General features: G+C 43.2%; 2 protein-coding genes across 7 annotated transcripts in view; both read right to left on the bottom strand.

Moving 5' to 3' along the window:
* Positions 1-217: 217 nt before the first annotated feature.
* LOC128442030 (kazrin) lies at positions 218-4764 on the bottom strand (the record flags this gene model as incomplete). The annotated part of the gene is made up of 7 exons (XM_053424198.1): positions 218-1124; positions 1291-1435; positions 1597-1763; positions 2369-2470; positions 2572-2803; positions 3686-3804; positions 4444-4764. Coding segments are annotated over 7 exons (1245 nt in total), but the record flags the coding sequence as incomplete, so codon positions are not given.
* A 2598-nt stretch (positions 4765-7362) lies between these two features.
* LOC128442598 (kazrin) overlaps positions 7363-20614 on the bottom strand; it is a 111317-nt gene continuing 98065 nt past the window's right edge. For 3 of the 6 annotated variants that reach the window (XM_053425139.1, XM_053425141.1, XM_053425144.1), the window contains 6 exons: positions 14553-14689; positions 13740-13910; positions 13219-13302; positions 11978-12167; positions 10305-10441; positions 7363-9932 (listed from right to left, as the gene is read on the bottom strand). In XM_053425139.1, coding sequence (XP_053281114.1) covers positions 9762-9932; positions 10305-10441; positions 11978-12167; positions 13219-13302; positions 13740-13910; positions 14553-14689 — 890 coding nt within the window. In that variant the 3' untranslated portion in view covers positions 7363-9761. The remainder of the gene's footprint in view (positions 9933-10304; positions 10442-11977; positions 12168-13218; positions 13303-13739; positions 13911-14552; positions 14690-20614) is intronic. The other 3 variants (XM_053425140.1, XM_053425143.1, XM_053425142.1) reach the window with 3 other exon arrangements.

The following is a 20614-nucleotide window of genomic DNA, read 5'->3' as shown; positions in this document are numbered from 1 at the left end:
AACTGGACAAATTAAACAAATTTTCTGTTTTTTATGACAACTGAAGACTACCACAGCTTCTCTTCCATGTTTGTGAGAGGAGGGTCAGTTGAGGGGTATTCAGCCGCAACATTCAACTTCACCACTAGATGTCTCTAAAGTCTACACACTGAACCTTCAAGTGGTTACACCACCCTCCTGTAATATCTCCATTGCAACCAGATAGAGTTTTAGGCTATTGTTGCTTAGTTGAATGTCATCTTTATTTCATTAAAAGTAACATTCTCATGTTGACATAATTGCATCTTTACACCTTTTAGCCGGAAGGCTAACGTACAACTCTGCAGTAATCTTCAGTTAGCAGTTCAGTTCAAATATTATTCCATGTTCACCACACAGTATAAAACATCAGAAGAGGGCAATACATATGTTTAGACACAACAGTGTAAATGTGCAAGATGAAAAATTACTATCAAACATAGTATAATCTAAAATTTTAAATTCAGTTCAAGTCTTTTTTTTGTCCATTGTACTCAGTTACAATGACAAGGCATCACAGACAGCAGAATTGAATGAAACAACAACAGTTTACACTGATATCACACTTTTTCATTTTGTCTTGAAGTAAGCTACCCTGTATTATACAAAGTTTTTTTAATTCTCATTTCCCTCAGAAAACAGACTTTGTCAATATCAACTAGTCAACGAAAACAAACTACATAAACTACATAGAAAAATATTCCTTTTTTCTGAGTCCTTGCTTCATTCCGTGGGAGAATCTTCTCCCCACCTGCTCACAGTGATTCTTGAAAAGGTCTTGCTTGGATCAGGAAACGTGTAAAAGCGTATCCTGTCCCTTTTTAAAAAGTGCGATCTGTCCTCTAAAGGCTCATTTATAGAAAAGAAGAAAACATCCATGTTTGGGGCGTAGATGGAAAACGATTGTCCATGATGAAGAGGATGTCTGGTGCTGCACTCTGGTGACCTCACACGTTGGAAACCTCAATGCTGGTGTACCCATGAATCGGACTTCCCTCAGATCTGGGCGGAGTCTGGTCTCGAACATCCCGAGGAAGAGAGCTGTAGCTGCCATGGCAACTCAAGTCCCGCCCATTGCGTCCTTTGGGGCTGAAGCCTGTTGGAGGCTGGAAATGAAACAAAGTAAGTTGTCTTCTGTCTAATGCCATGCAACTGTAATATATTCATAATCTCATTAAAGTTGCATAAATGCTTTGTCAAAGGTCAAATAATTCCCAAGCTTGATTCAGAAACCCAAAGCTGATTCTGAAGAGAGGAAGATTTTTTGTTTACCACCTTCACAGCCCTCCGTCTCAGCGAACCCTCGTCATCAGTGTGTCGCCCGGCAGAGCTGTGTGGTCGGCCCAGCGAGTTCTGCCGATGTGGGGTCGGTGGCGTTCCCGGGCCTAAACGCTCATAGTCCTGTTTGGCATCTGTCCTGCAGGGAGCACAGGAGGGATCAGGGTGTTGGGGAGAGCTGCAAAGGACATCTGAAAGAAACCTTTCAATCTCGAGTGATACCTCCCTTTACATAAACGCTACAGTGAGTAGAACTATAGTGGTATCTGTTGTGGTCTGTTAAGTGGTCGTCTCTCTCACCTGGCAGAGCCAATCAGGGCCTTCATCTCCTCGACCAGGTGTCGACGCACCATGTGCTTGCTGTTGGCAATCCCCAGCGCTGTTGCCATGGCGTCAGTGTTGAACGTGGGGTCCAGCACCATGACGGCTCCATGAACTCCACTGTTCAGGAGACTTTCTGCAAACTCCTGCGCAGGCGGATGGAGAGAGGAGCAGTGAGTGAACTAAATTATCGGATGTAAAATCCACAGCAAATATTGAGTGAAGGAAAAAAGAGAGATATCAACAGCTGACACAAATAGCATATTATGTGACGTGTTGATATCCGTATGAATTCCCTATTAAAACGCCCTGAGGATGTCAACAGGATATCAGTCCACATGACGTGAATGTGGTTGTGCCTCATAAAGGAAATGTTTTCCAATGCTAATGTTGATGGGGAGCTATTCATACTGCAGCATCACCACAGAGGCTTCAATTTAAAAGGCGTTGTAATCAACCAGCAGCAGCTTACAAGAACAATAACAAAGTCTTTCGAATGACACTGTGGAGCTGGGGAGAGCTGAGCAAACACAGGAGCCTCCATCTTCTCTCAGTGCAACATGACAGAGATCTTATAATACACATGTATCAAAGTAATTACACATTGTACGCAACTTTGTATTTTAATTTATCATCTTCAGTTTTTGTTTCAAGGTATGAGTTTAAACAAGACAATATATAGTTGATATAGTGGTTAGGCTTGTCAGAGTGTGTTCAGTGTGTAAGGTGCATTCTTGATCTCTGTCCCCACCTTCATGTCAATGTCTCTGATCCACTTGATGACCCGATGAGACGTCCACACCAGTGGATCCACGTTCTGATGCTCACACTGGACCCGGCGAGCCTGCAGTGCCTGGAAACCATTTTAACAAACAGGATGTCCTCTTTGTTAACTGTAACCACATCCACTGCTGTCTGCTGTCTGTGAACCTGACTTCTCAGAGTCTCTCTTACCTCCTTGTCGAAGTTGAGTAGGTGCAACAGTTCGATGCCCAGCTGCAGGCTGACCTGGTGGAACTTCTTGGTGATGTTGAGGTGACGTTCAAGGTCCCGGCGTGTGAGGGAGTTAAGCATGCGGCCGTCCACCAAGTGATTTTGAAAGGCCTGGGCGTACTGAGGCAAGCCCACGTCGCTTAACCAGGCCTTGGCCACCCAGTGGTGGTCCATGTCTGCAGCCTTGGATAGCCTGCAGGCAAACAGTGTCACAGTTGTTTCTCACTCAGCCGTGCAGATAGTTTTAGCCACAGTAAACCAGCAGTGTTTTCCCCCCCAACACCTAAATGAGGTCGACATATTTGGTTTTGAGTGAAATGTCTTGAAAAAGATGGGAGATCTTGACATCCATGTGCTTGTCATGATGACCAATAATAGCCTCAGTGTAAAAATAACCCACTGTATGGAGCTGCTGTGGCTACTGCAGAACCACTGGTTATACCAAAAAAATACATATCTGTTTTTCTTAGTTTGATAGAAACCTGAAGAAATAAAAGAAATAATTACTCTTGAACAGTCTGACAAATTAGAAATAATACTAGCCATATAATGCAGCAGTTTAATCTACCCCTATAACAGTTGCAATACCTTCAAATCTCTCTGAGAAGTTCCAAAGAAAATAGCTCTTATGGATTATCCAGTGTAACAAGGTCTCTCATTCAGGAAAGCACATTACCGTTGTATTTATTTAATGATTTGAAGTTGTAGAACTGAAAATTCCAAAACCTGGTGACAGGATTTATTATTTGTAATTTTGGTGAAATGACCGCTTAATCTATTTAATGCTGCTGTTTCTAAATGCACTCTGGACAGATGATTATCTTATTGCTGTTTAACACAGAAAGGTTCTGTGACAGGTTGTTTTTAAAACAGTTGTAAAGATAATGACACAATCACAGCTTTATTTCTATCCATTCGTTATTCTATAAAATTCAACAGCAGGACTTCTGAGATTAATAAAATGATCACACTTGCGTTCTGTAAATGCTGTTACTATATACCACCAACAGAGGGGGCTCTTGCATTTCTACATATTGTACAGTTTATAGAGGAGTCTTCTGTGTCCCTTCCTCACCCTCTACCGTTCTCAGCATCTCTGTAGTCCTCGATGGCAAGGCGAAGTTTCCGGCGATGCATTAAACTGCTGACACCTAAACCCAGCTCCAGGTCCTCATCTGTCAGCCCCAGTAAGACCTGCAACATGTAGAGATATTGATATAACAGCTATTTTAAGTACAAGGTGATTGAAAGACACAAGTAACCATGCCAGAGTATTGAAGCCAAATATAGATAGAGATTTAAAGAAGAATAGCTGAAGCTATACAAAGTCGAGCGACTGACATAGCCTGTAAATTGATGGTACAGCAGATGTAAGCATATTTAAAGAAAAAAGTGAAAACAGTGCATGAATAAAACGTAAAGGTCCAGTGTGTAAGATTTAGGTGAAAGGGATCTAATGGCAGAAATTTAATATGAAGTAAACCTAGTGATGTTTTCACTAGGGTGTTTCATCTAAATTATATGGATTGTTTTCTTTACCCTATAATGGGCCCTTTCTATTTAAATACTTAATATTTAAACCAGGAGAGGGTCCTCTCTATGGAGGCCGCAATGTTTTTAACAGCATCCCAAACTGGACAAACTAAACACCTATGCCAACTGAAGGCTACCACAGGTCCTCTTTCATGTTTGGAAGGGGAGGGTAAGCTGAGGGGTATTCAGCTGCAACATGCAACTTCACCACTAGGTGCCACTAAATTCTACACACTGAACCTTTAAAGTATAAAACTAGAGATATAAAAAAAATGAAATCAATGTCTGGTTTTATCCAACCTTGCCACTCTTGATGTTTTCTGAGCAGGTGCGGATGTACATGGGCATCGCCATGACAACCTCTAGCCAGGCCTGCACAGTACCCGCCCTCCACTGAGACATGGGCGTGGTCCTGGCCAGCTCCACCTGCTGGAGGCGGTCCAGCTGGTCCTCTGACCCGTCTGAGAGGCTGTGGCGAGTGGGGCTGGACAGGCCATCTGAGTCTGGACGGGTGGGTTGTTGGGTTGGTGGATGAGGGAAGGGGGTGGGGGAGACATGTGAATGATGTAGTTGAGGTGGTGAGTGTCGGAGGTGGGTGTAGTGAGTAATGAAAGAGCAACATGTTCAATAAAACATAAATGAAAATCAGTTTAACATAAAATTAGCCCAGTGGGGGAGAAAGGAAAGTAGACGTAAGTGATTTCTGCAAAATAAATGGGCTTATAACAACATCCTACGCTTTTGGCTGCACGACAACAAGCCAAGCGTTTGCCAGAGATGCTGTAAACAGAAGATGCAGCTTTTATAAGCAGCTCCACGCATTAGAAGTGCATTAAACAGGCAGCTGTTTGAGCTGCCGAGCTAACATGACTCATCTGTCTAAATTAGCCAGCAGCAGCGACTCAAAGAAAATACAAGGCCTGCTATTGAGAAAAACATCTTATACTTTGATACATTACGATCACATAAAATCTGCCTAACATAACTAGAAATCAGACTAGATTCTAGCTTTAAATAATAATGAGTCATTTAAATACTCTTTTAATTTGTTTCCTGTAATAATATATTTTTGTTGTGTAATCATTTGGGTCGAATATGCATTTTTCTAAATATTTCAGGGAGGAATCAATCAAAGAAATCATTTACCACAGTATGTTCATTTTTGTAAGAAACATTTTTCTGTCTTGACCAGCAGGGGGCAATCTAGCGCCAATCCAGGCCTCAGCACTGGGTCGCCTACAGTATTACGTTGTGTTCTCATTACTTTGAACATATCATTGTATTGACTGCTTGTGAAAAACATGTGTGGAGGTGTGACTTGTCAGCTTGATGTTCTAGGCTGTTGAAGAGGGAGAAAGCTGTCACTGCTCGACACTCAGTCTGTGAAGCATCGCAGACAACTGAGAAACTACTGTAAACCACACATCCAGCACTACATGGCGAGGAGAGCAGATAGATGGTCGCACACACAATTAACAAGACAAGTCCTTCTGTTTGATGACAAACTTAAATATACTTACTCCCCTAATACTTCTTGAGAACCACCACATCAGTACAGATACTAAACAGCTCTCGATGCAGTCTTACATACATATAGCCATGTGCACTGTGGCTCACCCACGGACCGTACATGGTCCAACACTGTAAAGGCTCCTGGGAAACTAGTATACCATGGATCAATGCATCCACCTCAGAGTTCAGGCATAAAGCAGGGGCCACAGAATCCTGAAATCCTTTCTGTTCGACCCTGTACTCTCCAAAACTTCCATTTAATTTCAAACAAAGATGTGAGACTGAAGGATGCTCTCTACCTGAATTATCGCTTCTGGTTTTGAAGCGTAAACGCAGCAAAGTCAATTTGTTTCCCGAAAAAAAACAGTGGGAATGTTTTCGGCAAGCTCACAGTACCATTATGTTTTTACTCAGAAAGACAGATAGTCACAACTGAATGATTGTGATTTTGTATTTAAAAACCCCCATCTGTTAGTCATTTCAAACTGGATGTTTTTATGTGCCCCAATAAGAGCAAAGGATAGACTGAATGTGGACTTCTTAGTGCTCTTCTTAGTTCAATTGATTTCAAGCTCAATCAATACACTCTGAGATAAACTCCAGATGTAAGATCCTTTTCTCTCATGCTTTAACGACATGTCACCACATTACAACCGTAAAATTGACTGTCTAGTTGAAGTTGGACACTTTGATAGTTAGGTCAACCTGTCGGGCTGGCCATACTTTGCCTTTTTAAAACTAAAACTAAAACTTATTATTATTACTTTGAGAGTGCTAGTTTTGTAAATTATGTTATTCTGTGAGTTTACGACAACCACAGTCTATATATACTGTAAAGAAGGTAAGGACAGAATAGCACTATGTCCACTCCACATAGGATAAATAGACTGTTGCTTCAACAACTGTGTTTAATTTGTCTGTTAACTGCTAAATTTAAATAGTTTAGATATTTGGTCAAAGGATTTCACTATCTGAAGTGGATACTGAATTAATGTTAGTGCTTCATAGAAAGAGTTTAATATTAAACCAAAGAAATGTTTCATACACTGTGACACTCCATTGTTTTTGGATGGTTTGCATCAGAACCAGGTAGAACTTGAAGAAGTGCTCAATGCTCCAGGGTCAGTTTGTGACGTCGTGTGAGAGTTAGAAGGCATCTTCAAACACAGCTTGCAACCCAACACAACCGATTTCAAAGCAATTGGAGCCGGTGCAGCTCGGTCTTACTTGGTCGGATTGATCACGTCATGGGTCACTCGACTGTGTTGAGAGTCCGGTGCAGGTCAGACAAGAGGGGTTGGTGTTAGAGGGCAGGGGTCAAACCAAGGCAGAACATTGTTGACACCATGTGTTGACACATATGAGTTGTGTTCCAACGATTCCGACATGGCTTCCTTTCCCTCCTCCACTATTTTTCTTCTTATTGATTTCAATACAACAGAAGAGGAAATCAGTGCTTTCCAGTCGTGATGAGGAGTTGAAGGTGGGGTAGAGAGGAAAGGAGGCCATGTGGAGTCTTTCGGGATGCAGTCCTGTCACAGAGGGACTTGCAGGGTTGAGGGAAGCTTACGCATATGTTAAAAATGGCAGCCACCCCCTCCCGGCATAAAGGGACAAATCAGGATTAGAGCCAGACAACAACAGAATGAACACATACACACACACACAAACATCAACACAGGGAAAGAGAGGACAGCCACATGGAAATTCATCGATACTTATTTTATTTTAAAATAATCTTATTTTTCTCATTTAGTTCTTTTGAGGGTCATTTTTTTTGCCATGCCTTTAAAAGTCTGCTACTAGCCACTTCTAAACATCTCAGGACCTCATGGTAGAAGCCCTCCAACGAGGCCTACATCTTTGACTTTAAATAAAACTCTTTCATAATAATATTAATAATTTCATTTCTGCAGTGTTATCTCATTTACAAAAAGGAAAATATCCGCGGGAAAAAGAAAAGGACAAAAAAGACCCTGGCTCAAAACATAAACTGATACAATATTTTTCGATTGATACGTTTGTCCCCCCCCCCCACCCCCCTCCATCAGCAGAGGAGCATGTCGGTTACATGAACAAAATAAAAGTAGCCTCGAGTTTATACATGTCATTGAATGTGTAATGAGATAAACTGGTTGAGCTGTTGTTCTTATACATATCATTTAATACATGACGACTAATCTTGGAATCACCTCAGCGATTCGCTCCTGGATCTGCGAGCCCGAGCGTAGGATGAGCTCAGGGTTAAATGATAATCCCCTCACTGCTTACACGGGCACTCTCTTTTGACAAGCATTGTGGTTAAATACAGCTCCAACATAATCGGTGACTCTACAGTGTCTCAGGTGAGACCAGCAAATACCCAGTGTTAGTTTTAATACCAGAGAGAGAAACGACTTCCTGGCGGGGCAGTGCAGACTCCGGCTCAATCCAACGCACGGATGAAAATAATCCAATGTCTTTAAGTTATTCTTTTGCCTGAAGAAACGCTATTAACCTTTGGCACAGAGTTAATTGCTTCTTTTTTTTCTTTTGCAGCAATGGCTTGAACTGGCACTTGCTATTGTTAAAGCAGTTCACTGAAGGTCTGCTCCATCATCAGGCCGCTAAAGTGAAGCTGTGATTATCTGGTAAAATGACCTAATTCCTGGGGTTTGAAGAAGAGGTAATCAATCTAATATTTACTGTGTTTGTATAATTGATGTTGATGTTATCGCTAATTTTGAGATAATAGTTTTTTTTTTAGATTATCTTAAGAGTAACTCTACTTCCAACAGCCTTTCTAAGTGTTCATAAAACAATAGCCGGAAGCTACTGTAAGATCTCACAGAGAGAGACGGGCACAAAGCCCCATGAAGGAGTGGAATAACTATTTCATCTTCCAAAACGTAGCACGTGAGGGACTGTTGACCTTGTTGACCTCTTCGGTTTCAAAGGTAATTTAGCATGAAGAGCTGGTAGGTGCAGATTAAAAAACATTTAGTTTGGGATGTTAAGCTTTTTCAAATGTCTTTTTCATCACTTAATTTCAAATGGAGGAAATCATGAATAAACACCGTGAAATCAGTAACTGACCTCTCTTTTTGTTCTGTTCTTTTAAACAGACAGTTTTGTCACCATCTCGACAACATAGCCAGAGAAAGACATTAGTGTTTAGAAGGGTTTGGTTGAACATGCGTTTGTGGACTGGGACTACGTGCATGCATGTCACACATGTACCTTCTATCCTGACAGATAGAAAACACATTTCTTACATTTCCTGTTTGGCGTCATGTTGCTGCGGAACAAACGGTTCTGCATAGAAAGTTCAGTCCTCGCTGAGCCACGTCTTTGAAGTCTCATTGGACAAAAACATCAAGGAGTGCCTCTGCACAGTTTTCTTGGCGGTTGATGGATGTGTCGTGCAACCGCGCTGGAGGTGGATTTGAGGAGTCTGCATGTCGCCTACAGGAAACTGTTCTCGTCATGGCAGTGTGGGAGGAGGGGGGTGGACCAGGCAGGACAATAAACAGGGAGGAGTTTAAGTTAAAAAGGTAGTGGGAGGAGGGGGGGTGGGGGGTACATGTCAAAAATAACAAAAGGCATTCAGGACGAGGAGACATTTACACGCACAGAGTGCACATCAACTGTTGTTATTTACAAGTACAGCAGTCCTTCAAGTTTCCAGTTGAGTGAAAACAAAAAGTCAAAATGTAAAGAGCAATTAAAAGATCCAATAACACAGCCGCTTTGGAGGGCAGATACAATAGAACACATCCATGTGGTCGCTGTGTCACACTGTTCACTCTATTTACACAACCGCACGTACACACAGGTGCAATTTGCTCGGTCAGGTTTTCACTTCAGCGAAGCAAGACGCGCCCCCGGCTTCTGACATGGCCTCCGACCATGGACGACACACATGCACACACTCTCACACACGTGCACACGCAAGTATGCAATGCGTGTGAGCTTGCACAGGCACACACATTATTAGATCTGTACACGCTGACGTCAAACACACACCCGTCCTCTTGCACACACATGCACGCTCGCTGCAACACAGCTCTGTCTTCTGATAATTTGCCACAACGGCCCTCCAGGTGGTCCGCTCGGACATGTGTGCTCTACCAGTCTGCATCTTCCTCAATGTAATAATCAGGTGTTGAAGTACCATCAAACAAACCAGGGTCGAGGGACTTGCGCTGCTTCCCCCGGGCGAAGACACGCGACAGTGAGCCCAGCCCCATCTTCTCTTTCTTCTTCTTGCGCTTCGCCTCCTCCAGATCTTCTAGGGACTGAAATGGGAGAGAGAGAGAGGGAGAGAGAGCAGAGGGGACAAGACGATGAAGAGACGGGCCAACAAACAGAGATGTGAGAGCAGAGCAGTCGGTGAAGGGGTGCAGAGTGGGCGATAAAGACCAGGGGAGATAAAGATCACAACACAAAAGGGAAGTGATGCTTTACATGCTGCGAGGCATGCACCCATTCAACAACTGGTTTTCACATAAATCCACGTGACAGCTGCGGAGTGAGGCCACCACAGACTGAGTGGGGCAGAAACACGAGCTCAGCCAGAATGAAGCAGCAGCGGCCACGCAGCAGGACAGTTGGCAGTTTCCACAAAGGAGGTGATTACTTGGGAGGGTGCAGAGGTGGGCAGCTCTTACATTGCAGAGGGAGTGAGTCCGATGGCGTGGCGAGTTGATGTCGCTTGGTGTGGACGACCGGTCCCCCTCCAGCGCCGAGGCGTCGGAGATGATGGAGGGCTGACGCGAGTGGCAAGGGCTCAGCCGCACGGCCGCCACTAAACGGGACAGGGAGGAGAAGAGAAAAGAGGCGTGTTTTCTTTGGGGTGTGTTTGGGCACCAAATCTGGTTGTTCTTATATAAATAAAATATATATGTTTTTAAAATCCCAAAACCAAAGGCCGGAAATCGTCTGCAGTTGCTAAGCAACAGTGAAAACAGCTTCACAGAGGTTGAGCCAATGAGACTGAAACTGTTCAACCAATTGCGTCGCCAGTGAGGATTTGTGACAACTTGCTAGTTCTTCTTCCTCCAGTTGCCACCAATTAGTCAGCAGCCTGTTTGAACCAGCAGCTCTAAGAGGACTGGGCACTTTGTGTCGTACTGGGCGGAGTGCAGCCAGTTGTCCAGTTTCACTCTTTACAGTGATTATGATTAGTTTGACTCTTTTTGGAAGTTCAGGATTGACCTCTCAGGGTGACAGTGGCTAGATAACACTCAATAATTCAATAGCCTTTTCTAAATTGGGAAATTATGTCTTCTAAGTAAAACTTCCAGGCTGCCGTGATGTTATAATGATGATCATTATTTTTTCAATAGTAATAATGATAGGGTTGACCCCTGGATTCATTCATTTACTACAACTTTTAACTGGTGCTGCTATTACTAATACTATTATTATGTCTATAAGTATCACTCTTAATATTTGTGTAACAACCAGTGTGACAGAGTTTAAATATGACAGTGACAAAACTGTTCCTGGTCTCTCTCCCCCTTTTCCACCCACTACTACTACACCCCCCATATTTCTCCACACGCCGGGATCTGTTGGAGGTTTCTTCCTGTTAAAGGGGAGTTTTTCTTTTCAAGTGTTGTGCTTGGAAATCGTGGGAACTGTTGGGTTTCTCTATAATAGTGTAAGATCTTGACCTTACTATGAAGACTGCCTTGACATCATCTTTGTTATTATTTGTCGCTCAATAAATACAATTTAATTGAATAGAAATCAAACACAAACTGCTTCGACACTGAAAATGTCACCTGAATTTCGGAAACACCACAGTATGTGGACGAAGCACGTGCAAGTCATATCGCTGGTGGGGAACCTACAGTGCTTAATATTTCGAGGGACCCAAAAATGTAATAATTACAAAGTTAAGTGAAAAAAGCTGAGAAATTAAAACAATCATAGAGACAAAGTTTTCCTTAAAAACAAGTTTTAACTTTGCAGACTAATGGTTCGATTCCACTTCTGACTGTATGAAAACACTTGCAACAGAAAGAAACGGCACACAAGAACCAACCCAACCATTCATTAGCTGCCACTATCCTCAAATATGAAGGAACAGCTGTTTGCAGCAGAGACAAATGGAAGCTGCAAAGCCAAACGTTTGTTCCCTGTACCTGCTCCAAAAAGCAAATGAAGTGTCACGACCAGAGCAGCAGCGGGGGGGTCGGCCGATAATGTGGAGACATTGAGCAGATGGCACGAGTGAATGTGTGTGAAGCCGGTTTGACATGAGGATGCAGAAGGTGAACGACTGTAAAAAAAATCGTTGTGCTAATGAGGAGGATGCTCGAGTACGCGGGCCTACCTTGTCGGTCGGTGGGATGCCCGGTGTGGACATACAGGGTCTGCTGACTCTGTCTGATGGCAGCCGTCAGGGGAAGGTCCGCCTGCATCACCCACTCCTGGTTGTTACCGTTCACCACAGTCTCCATGGGCATGGCCAGCGAGTGACGCTTGGGCACGTCCTTGGTCAGGGTGGCTAGTGACTGTTTGGCCTTAAGGAGGTAGACAAACACACAGAGGCAATCAGGCCGAGAGGAAACGGGCAGCAAGCAACAGTCCTGGAGAGGTTGTATTGAAGTGAGTTGGTTTTGTGGTTATTGTGGTTTTTATGCATTTTTTTTGCATTTGTGTGCACGTGTGTTTATGTTAAGTTATGTATCCAGAATCCCACTGAAAGTCTCATGCACATACGACACACCTCACATGGGCTGTATTCGTGTTAGTCTTTTGTTGTGTGAAATCTCGCTGCAGCTCTCTTGCTGCACTTACAGGAAAACAAATTCATAGTATATCTGGAGGAGATGTTTTCTTCCTTTCGAGTTAGGGGTTGGTGGGGCATACAAATGGAGATACTGGATCAAATGAAGCTTTTCCTCAAGTTTAATGAATACATTTGCTCTGCAGAGCCCTGTCACAATGCACAATTCACCACTTTTCAGCAGGAACCACAATGAGCCCCTGGAGCCTTGGGAGATGTGTTGGTATACGTGTGGTTTGTGTCTATTTAGAGCTTTGTGTGTGTGTGCGTGTGTGTGTGTGTGTGTGTGTGCTGATTAGCCTCGGCACATTGGTGTTTTGCAAATGCTTCAAATCTCGTTATTCTGCGAATCATATCATCATGCCAAGCGTCGACAGGCTGCAAATCAGCACCCGGCACAGTCAGCTACATTGCAATCATCTCTACCTAGCAGCGGTCAAATGATTATCAATCATAGTGTTTGCTTCGCAGAACACAATCACAATCAAAAGCCTTTGGAGTAATCATTAGTTGTCAGAATATTGATGTATTCTCCCCCCCCCATGCATTCTTATTCTCCTATTCTGATAAATCACAGCAGGGACCCACGGGGAGCAGCAGAGTTAGGACCACTGGGTCAGGGGCTCCGGGCTGAGGGTTAGTCAAACACGTGCAGCTGAGGGGGGGGGGCTTTCCAAAGACGACAAATAGGTCACAGACAGGAGAGGTTTCCAAAGAGTGGGTGAGGGGGGGGGGGGGGGGGGTCAAGAAAGGTCAAATTTCAAAGGTGGGGGGACCTGTCTTACCGCCATGAACCTAGATGAGTAGTCCCTGTCCGCAAGACGCTCAAACACCCGGAACTCCATTCTCTGATTGACACAGTTACTCATCTGGGGGGTTGGAGACATGAGGGATGGCTATACCTTACATTCAAAATCATTCTGGGTTTCATTAGATGCAGAGTACCCGAAATATTGCACAGTAACAGACAGATGTACCGTTCACCCGTGAAGCAGTGAAGAGAATTTGTGCTTTCTATTGTTAGTCGTAGATGTTTTCTTATCCCTGTTCTTGTCAGTAGATTCACCACTTATGATGGGATGTGTGTGTATGAGCTGTGATAACTGGACTTTGGTTTACTTCAGTTTAGAGTCCATCTTTCTTTTGAATGTCCTTACTTTATGTGTTTTTATTGGCAACTGTAATTCACACATGAATAAAACGAAACTCAAATCAATATCAAAGTCCACAATACTGCAGAAGGAGAAGATGTGTTGTTTTTAGAGCGGTATCGTCTAGTTCAGCCCCGTCTGTGTTTCTGTCTCACCATGGCCAGCTCAGCTTCCAGCTCCTTGATGCGATTCTCCTTGAGGTCGAGCTGTGAGCGCAGCATCCCCGTGTGCTCCGTGGCCTCCTTGGTCTGCCGCCGCAGGTCCCACTTCTCCCTCTCCAACAGGTCCTTCTCCTTTGCCAGCGCCTTCACCGCATCCTCGCTCTCCTAGTGGACACAGACATCCTGATGGGTTGCTTCACACATGATTGTAAGCTGAATAAATGATCAACGGACCGAATCCAACCTGCAAAATAATGCTGCTGAACCACACTCTACATAAGGACAGGAAGAATATAATCAAAATCTGTAGTTTTACGACTTGTATTTATGTCAGATTAACAGTTACATGCCTGAACATGTCATGAGAAACATCTTAAACACAAACACAAGTTGTCAATATGAATAATATGGAATATATGCAAAGTATTTCATAGTATGGTCATGCATGCAGAGAGTGTAATCTATTTTTAAGTAGGAGATTAGTACATGTACAGCACGGAGCACATATTCATAATTTATCCGCAGCGTGCACACACATCTAACAAGAACTGAACTAATTACATGAAGCATCACAATCCTCAACGATTTATAAAAGCAGCTTCATAAAATGTGTTCTGTGTGGCTCCACTGCTGCTGCTGCTCGGATGTCGATAGTGTTTTTGTTGCTATGAGCGTCCAACCAACACAGCTTCAATGAAAAGAAGCCTCTTTGCATGCACGTGTGTGTGTGTCTGTGTGTGTGTGTGTGTGTGTGTGTGTGTGTGTGCGTGTATGCCAGTATATTGTCGGAATATGGCGGCCATATACTTTTCTGTGCTGCTCATAGTTGCGTATGAAGTCACGGAGCTGCTCCTCCCGGCTCTCCAGTGTGGCGTAAAGCTGCTGCATCTGGTTCACCAGGTCGGCCTTCTCCGCCTTCAGACGCTTCCGGTCCGACTTCATGGCTGCAAGAACAGGCGAGAGAGAGAGAGAGAGAGATAGAGAAATAGAAAGAGGGAGAGGGGCTGTAAGCTATAGCATCAGAGGAGCAGCATTTGGCTGTCGGTGTGTCTGTGTTGTGTCGAGTGAATCAAAATGAGTCTTGATGTTTTTTGTCAAATACAACATTTAAACAGACAGATTGCAATTTCAGTCATAGAAATGTATAAAGTGATTCATGTACAGCATTTTTATATTTTTGAAGACAGGTCACAGTATTCTTGGACGCTGAAGAGCTTATAATAACTAATATGCAATATAGTTAATATAAATAAATCATTTGCAATAATTACTCTGGCTGTTCACATACATTATATAAAGTCTTACTCAATCGACACAGTAACACATCTTGGCAGTGTGTGTTTTCTAGTCCACATTTCTTCATGCATAATAAGTAGGTTACTAAGCACCTTCAGATGAAACGACTTAAGTAAAAAACATTACGTGCACCTGCTGCCGCAGTTTTTAAAGCTGCGTGGCCGCGTGTTGATAAAGAAGTGAATCACACATGAACCCTCCTGTCAATCTGCTCAGCTGCTGGCTTCATTAGAGGCTGCCTCTCCCTCTTTTCATCTATCTCTCCGCCGCACACTCTCTCTAATCCTCTGGCACTTCACCCACGCATCGCGATAAAGAATATGGTTCAGTGTAGTTATTCAGAGAAGCTCTAATTTTCTCAAAGACAACATCTCCTTTTTCTTCCTCCCTCTTCTGCATCTCCTCGCTTTCTCTTGATCCTCTCCCCGTCTTCATGTGAGGCTGTTTTCTAGACATCTGCTTAAAGCCGAGCGTCCCCACAGCTCCAGCTCGACACCAATGTACTGTATGTTTTATTTACATCCTGTGTTTTCACACTGTGTCTGTCCACCAATGTCACATTAATTTCCTCACGGCACAGCCGGATGGGAACTGCTGGATGTTTCATATAAAATCACACGTTTCTCTTTTTTTCTCTCTCTTTGTGCTTGTTATCGTGTGTTCACCTCTTTTTCTCCCCCCTGTCAGCTAGCTGCCTGTCATTAATTAACTTATATCACAGCCTGCGTAATTGCATGACATTCACAGTGCGTCTGGGGAGCGTTCTCGGGCGAGTGGCATGGAAGTGCGGCTTCACAAGGACGGATTCACCCTCTCGGTTGCTCCCTTTCATTTATTTCTTCTGTCACCAGTTCATATCTCCTCCTTTCACCCATTTCTCTTTTTTGCGAGTGGAATCCCCGAGCCAAAAGGAAAATGCAGACCAAACTGGCCAAGCGAAAAGGAAACAAGAAACGGCCCTCATTGGCCAAGAGAAACAGGAAACCTTGCAGCACCTGCCTTAGGAAGTGAAATCAAAGCCTTCTTTGAGACGCGCCTGATGCTGCTTCACATCCTGCACCTGTGACCGTTGGCAACATCGACTTTCCTACAAGAAAGCACTCACTGTCACTTGGTAAAAAGGATCCATTCACAGCCGAGAAATCACGTTTGCGCCAGTACTTGCCATTTAAAACCTATGTATGGACACGTTTAATGAACGGGGATGGTGCGTGCACTTTGCAGTTATATTACAATAAAAAAACGTACACAGAGAAGCACTGGCATGCCTCCATCCGCTGACAGCCATATTAATGACCAGCCTACTCTGGCTCGGCCCAAGCCGCCAAGAATTATTACCAGATTAAACAAGAGGGAACCACCTGGGAACCACACAGAGCCGAGACTAATGTGTGTGGAGCTGCAGATTGGAGGACGACCTAGAGAGGAAACTACTCGAGAGTCTTTAATTTCTATGAATATGTTTTGGGTAATTTGAATATTTTAAACTTTTTCGATTATACCTATTCCCCGCTTGTGTAAACGGTGAAACAATGGCTGTCTTTGTGTGCTAGACACGCAGATACAGACACTAAAAGCTACCCCCTGCTTATGTAAGTAGAAGGGGAGCAGTTCAAAACCCATGCAGAACAAACACGCACCATCTAAAGTCCAACCAGCCCTGTGTTACAACAAAAGCACCTGCCTGTGCCGCGCACCCTCTCCTGACACCCTCTCTAAAATCTGCATAAGTGTTTTTTCTCTTTTGGCCCAATACACAAAATCTCTTCTACTTACAAAAGCTCTTGTGCGTCTAAGTAGTTTAATGTGAACATCTACTTCTGTTGTGAGCTGAAAGCCTTTGTGATCATACTCCACGATCCGCTATCACGACCCACAATAACAATCACATGGTTAAACTTAATCAATACTGCACTTTGTTATGATTGTTAAATTCAATCCCATCGTAAACTGAACGATAAAGCAGGGTTTGCATTGGGGCATGGGTATCGTGTGATTGACAGCTAGGGCCATCCAGTGAGGGCAGGTGAAGGCGAGCGGGCCGGTTCACCCTCCACTCCAAACTCTTGGCTCCAAAAAAGCACGACAGCAGTAAACAAAACAATGGGTGATGTCAGAAGGGGGGGGGGGTTCCACTTCCTCAAAATAAGCTGCTTGTAAAGATGCTTATCTCTGGTTAAATAATAACCTTTGTTATCTGGTGTCCTCTGAAACAAAAGAAGAGAGAGTGTGCCGACAACACACGTCTTTGAGGAATCAATGTCCACATCACTTGCAAATTTTAAAATATTCAGCAGATTTGTGTTTAAGCAAAAACTGCTGTCCAAATAATTTGGAAGTAAATTCAACACCAGACAACAGGATCACAAAGACGGAGCCACTTATCAACACCCTTCAGATAACGATTCTTTACATGAATGAATGGGCCCCGTCCACAATGTCACCTCTGCATAAAACTTAGTCCCAAAGAGGAGGCCCAGGCTCTCAGTCTGCTCTTAACATAATTATTTGGGGGGAGAACAAAAGGGACATCGGCTCATTGGAGGAAGTCCATTGTTCACGGTCTGGGATTTTGAATCTGCCAGCTGAATAATGAAGTAGGAGCCTCGGAGCTGCTCGCTGAGCTCGTCTCCTCACTTCTTCAGTAAAACTAACTCCTGGGTTGCATTGGGTTGATTTGCGAACTGGTCGAGTTTAATGGTCCTTTACTTTAGAGTGGGTGATGTTACTTTAAAGTTACAGTATTATAATGAGAGTCAGTCGATGTTTTAACCTGAAGCTCCGCAATGATATTCGACCCCTTCTTATAAATCTATTCACAACCTATACCCTAGTCATGTAAAATACAATAGAACTCTATTTTCCACTGTGTATTTTAATTTAGTTGAAAAACTAAAGTTTCGGCACAACTTTACTTCAGACATGTACTTTAGACATAACATTTTTTCAAAATGTTATGTCTAAAGTAATTGAGAGAAAACTGTTTTTGTGCGTGTGTGTGTGTGTGTGTGTGTGTGTGTGTGCAACAAATGTAACAAAGAGAACTTGGAGGCAGATTTTCAACAATGGTACAGGTACAATGTTCCTCTTATGACAGAAGTATCCTTGACAACCACTAGAGGCCACTGTGATCCAAACATGAGTTCTCATCCGTGACGATTCAGTTAAAACTGATGGAGGTGCCTTAAATTACTGTTATGATGAAGCTACATACAGGATTGAGGTAATACATTAAAAACAGAAGTAAAGGGCAGAGCTGTGTTGTAAGTCAGTGTAGTGTGAAATGACAGTAACCAGACTGTGTTTTGATGAAACATACTGTGGCTGTCTGCTGCGTCCATTAGCGCTCTGGATTGACTGGAAGTCGCCCAGTTGATAGTAATTACCCCAAGAAGAAGCAGCTAATTAAAAATAGCAGAGGCGGCCAACTTTACTTTGAAGTTAAATTTAACCCAATGTTGATAAGAAAGTCCAAACAGGAGTTTGGTAATAAGTTAATATGTTTAGTAACACCTGTCGACAACGAGCCATCTGTTACATATCCAAACTGTGGTTCATTTGCTCATTAAGTCTTCAGAGATGAGGCTCTATATGAATTTGAAAGCCCCTGAAACGGAGTAGTTAGGAAACGCTGCTGGCCTCATTTTAGTTTGTAAACCCTGCAGAGTCTGGACAGGCGAAAACAACGTTTGGAAACATTGACAGAAACACTCTTGCCTATTGGGTGTTTTAGGTCACTATGGAGCCTTTGTTGATTCGTCAGGCTCCTATCACATGACCCCCTTTCCAGAAGAAGACAACCAGCGTTATCCTCGGCGAACATCTGTGTAGATTTTACTATGATACAACTGCTGCCACACGAGTCCAACAGGACATACATGTGTGAGTGGTCAGATGATGTGCATGTTAGTATAGACAGGTATTCAAATTAATAATGATCCAATACACTTGTGTCGACAGAGGTTGTTTTAGTTTAAAACGACATTTTCAAATGTGATGTTGCTGTGTGGATGTAGCCTCGGTGTCACAGTCATCTGTGTATTTAAAGGTAAGGGGGGGGGGGGGGTATATAATCACCGCGGGCAGTAGTTACTGGGTTGAACTGCTTGTTCTCGAGCAACATAATAAAACCTGCAATTGTGAGTGGGCAATTATGTGCCTGTTAGCACGATCACAATTACAGTGGTAACAGGCAGATGTCTGGCACATGGTGGGAGTAAGCTCAGGCTTTCACAGTGGGAGCATCACAATGCAAACAAAGGCAGAGGAAGAGATAGAGGAAACGAACTGAGAAGTATTGTTTGTCTCTGCGTCCTCCATTTTGTATTCAGAGACAAGCGGGAATCTGCATGTAGTTCTGCCCCAAACCGTCTGAACCGAGGTGCGATGGCGGCACAGACTCTGTGGACCGTCCCCGAGGTAAACAGGTATTATCTCAAGCGGCAGAGACCAAAGGACGGAATGATGCATTTCTTTCACGCAAAGGCATCACTCCAGCCTTTTGCTTTTTAGTTTTTCAACCCAAAGCAGAACCACGGGAAAATAAATATACATAAACTAAAAACACAAAGCTACTCTGCTTCACAATAATTGTTGGTAGCACTTCAATAATAAAAAGCCCCCGGGACACTTCATTCTGTTCTCCAAACATTGGGAAAAAACACTTTGTCAGAGTGTTTGGTTGGATGTTCACAATATGCCAGCCTTGTGAAAAACTGGGGGAAATCAAACAGAGTCGACATCTCGTCTCCAATCAGTTGGAAACATATGGAAATTGCTTTAGTTAATGAGGTATTCTCCAGAACGGATGTGCTTTTTTCTACAGAGGCCACTTTAAAATCCAACTTTTTCTAACTTCAACAGCTAATGACTATTTATTGCTGAATGTGGAAAGTTTCAGGAAAAATACATGACCACAAATCTGTTTCTGTCTTTGACCCACGCTGGTTCACAGACCAGAGTAGAAGTAGTCCAGTGAAAATGTACTGTACCTGACAGTGAGTGTTTACAATGTTTTAAATGCTGCTGGTCGAGTCGTGACTTATGAGAACCAAACAGGAAAGCAAGCATGGTAAAGATTGGAGCTCCAGCCAATGGAATTACAGATGAACCTCACACCAATCCCATTTTGATACTATGAAAGCACTGCACATTTATTAAACGTTTCATAAAGTTTAGAAAAATTGTTTTTTGCCCGTTCAGACAACAGCAGCAGCATTTCCAAACTTCTAACTGGTTTTAGGTGTTAGAAAACTAAAAAGTAACAATGTGGACGTAGCCTAACTCTTCATGCACTTGAATCCAAGGCTACTGGGACATGATACCAAAAGGCCAAATAATAAATTACAAAACACACTAAATTGTATCTATCAAAAATATATGAAATTCACAGGTGAATAAATAATAACTGTAATATTGACAGGTTTGAGTTTCAAAACCAGCCTGTGAGAGCAGATGACGCAGTTACCAGCAGGGTACCAGTCGACAGAATACTACAAGTCTTTATGCTTTTGCTGTTGGCTTGTTTAACTGTATCTGAAAACTCCTCTCTGATGGCCGACTCACACTTGTGT

Source organism: Pleuronectes platessa, chromosome 6 (assembly GCF_947347685.1).
Source record: "Pleuronectes platessa chromosome 6, fPlePla1.1, whole genome shotgun sequence".
NCBI classification, from domain to species: Eukaryota; Metazoa; Chordata; class Actinopteri; order Pleuronectiformes; family Pleuronectidae; genus Pleuronectes; species Pleuronectes platessa.
This window is presented reverse-complemented; position numbering and strand designations above follow the sequence as displayed.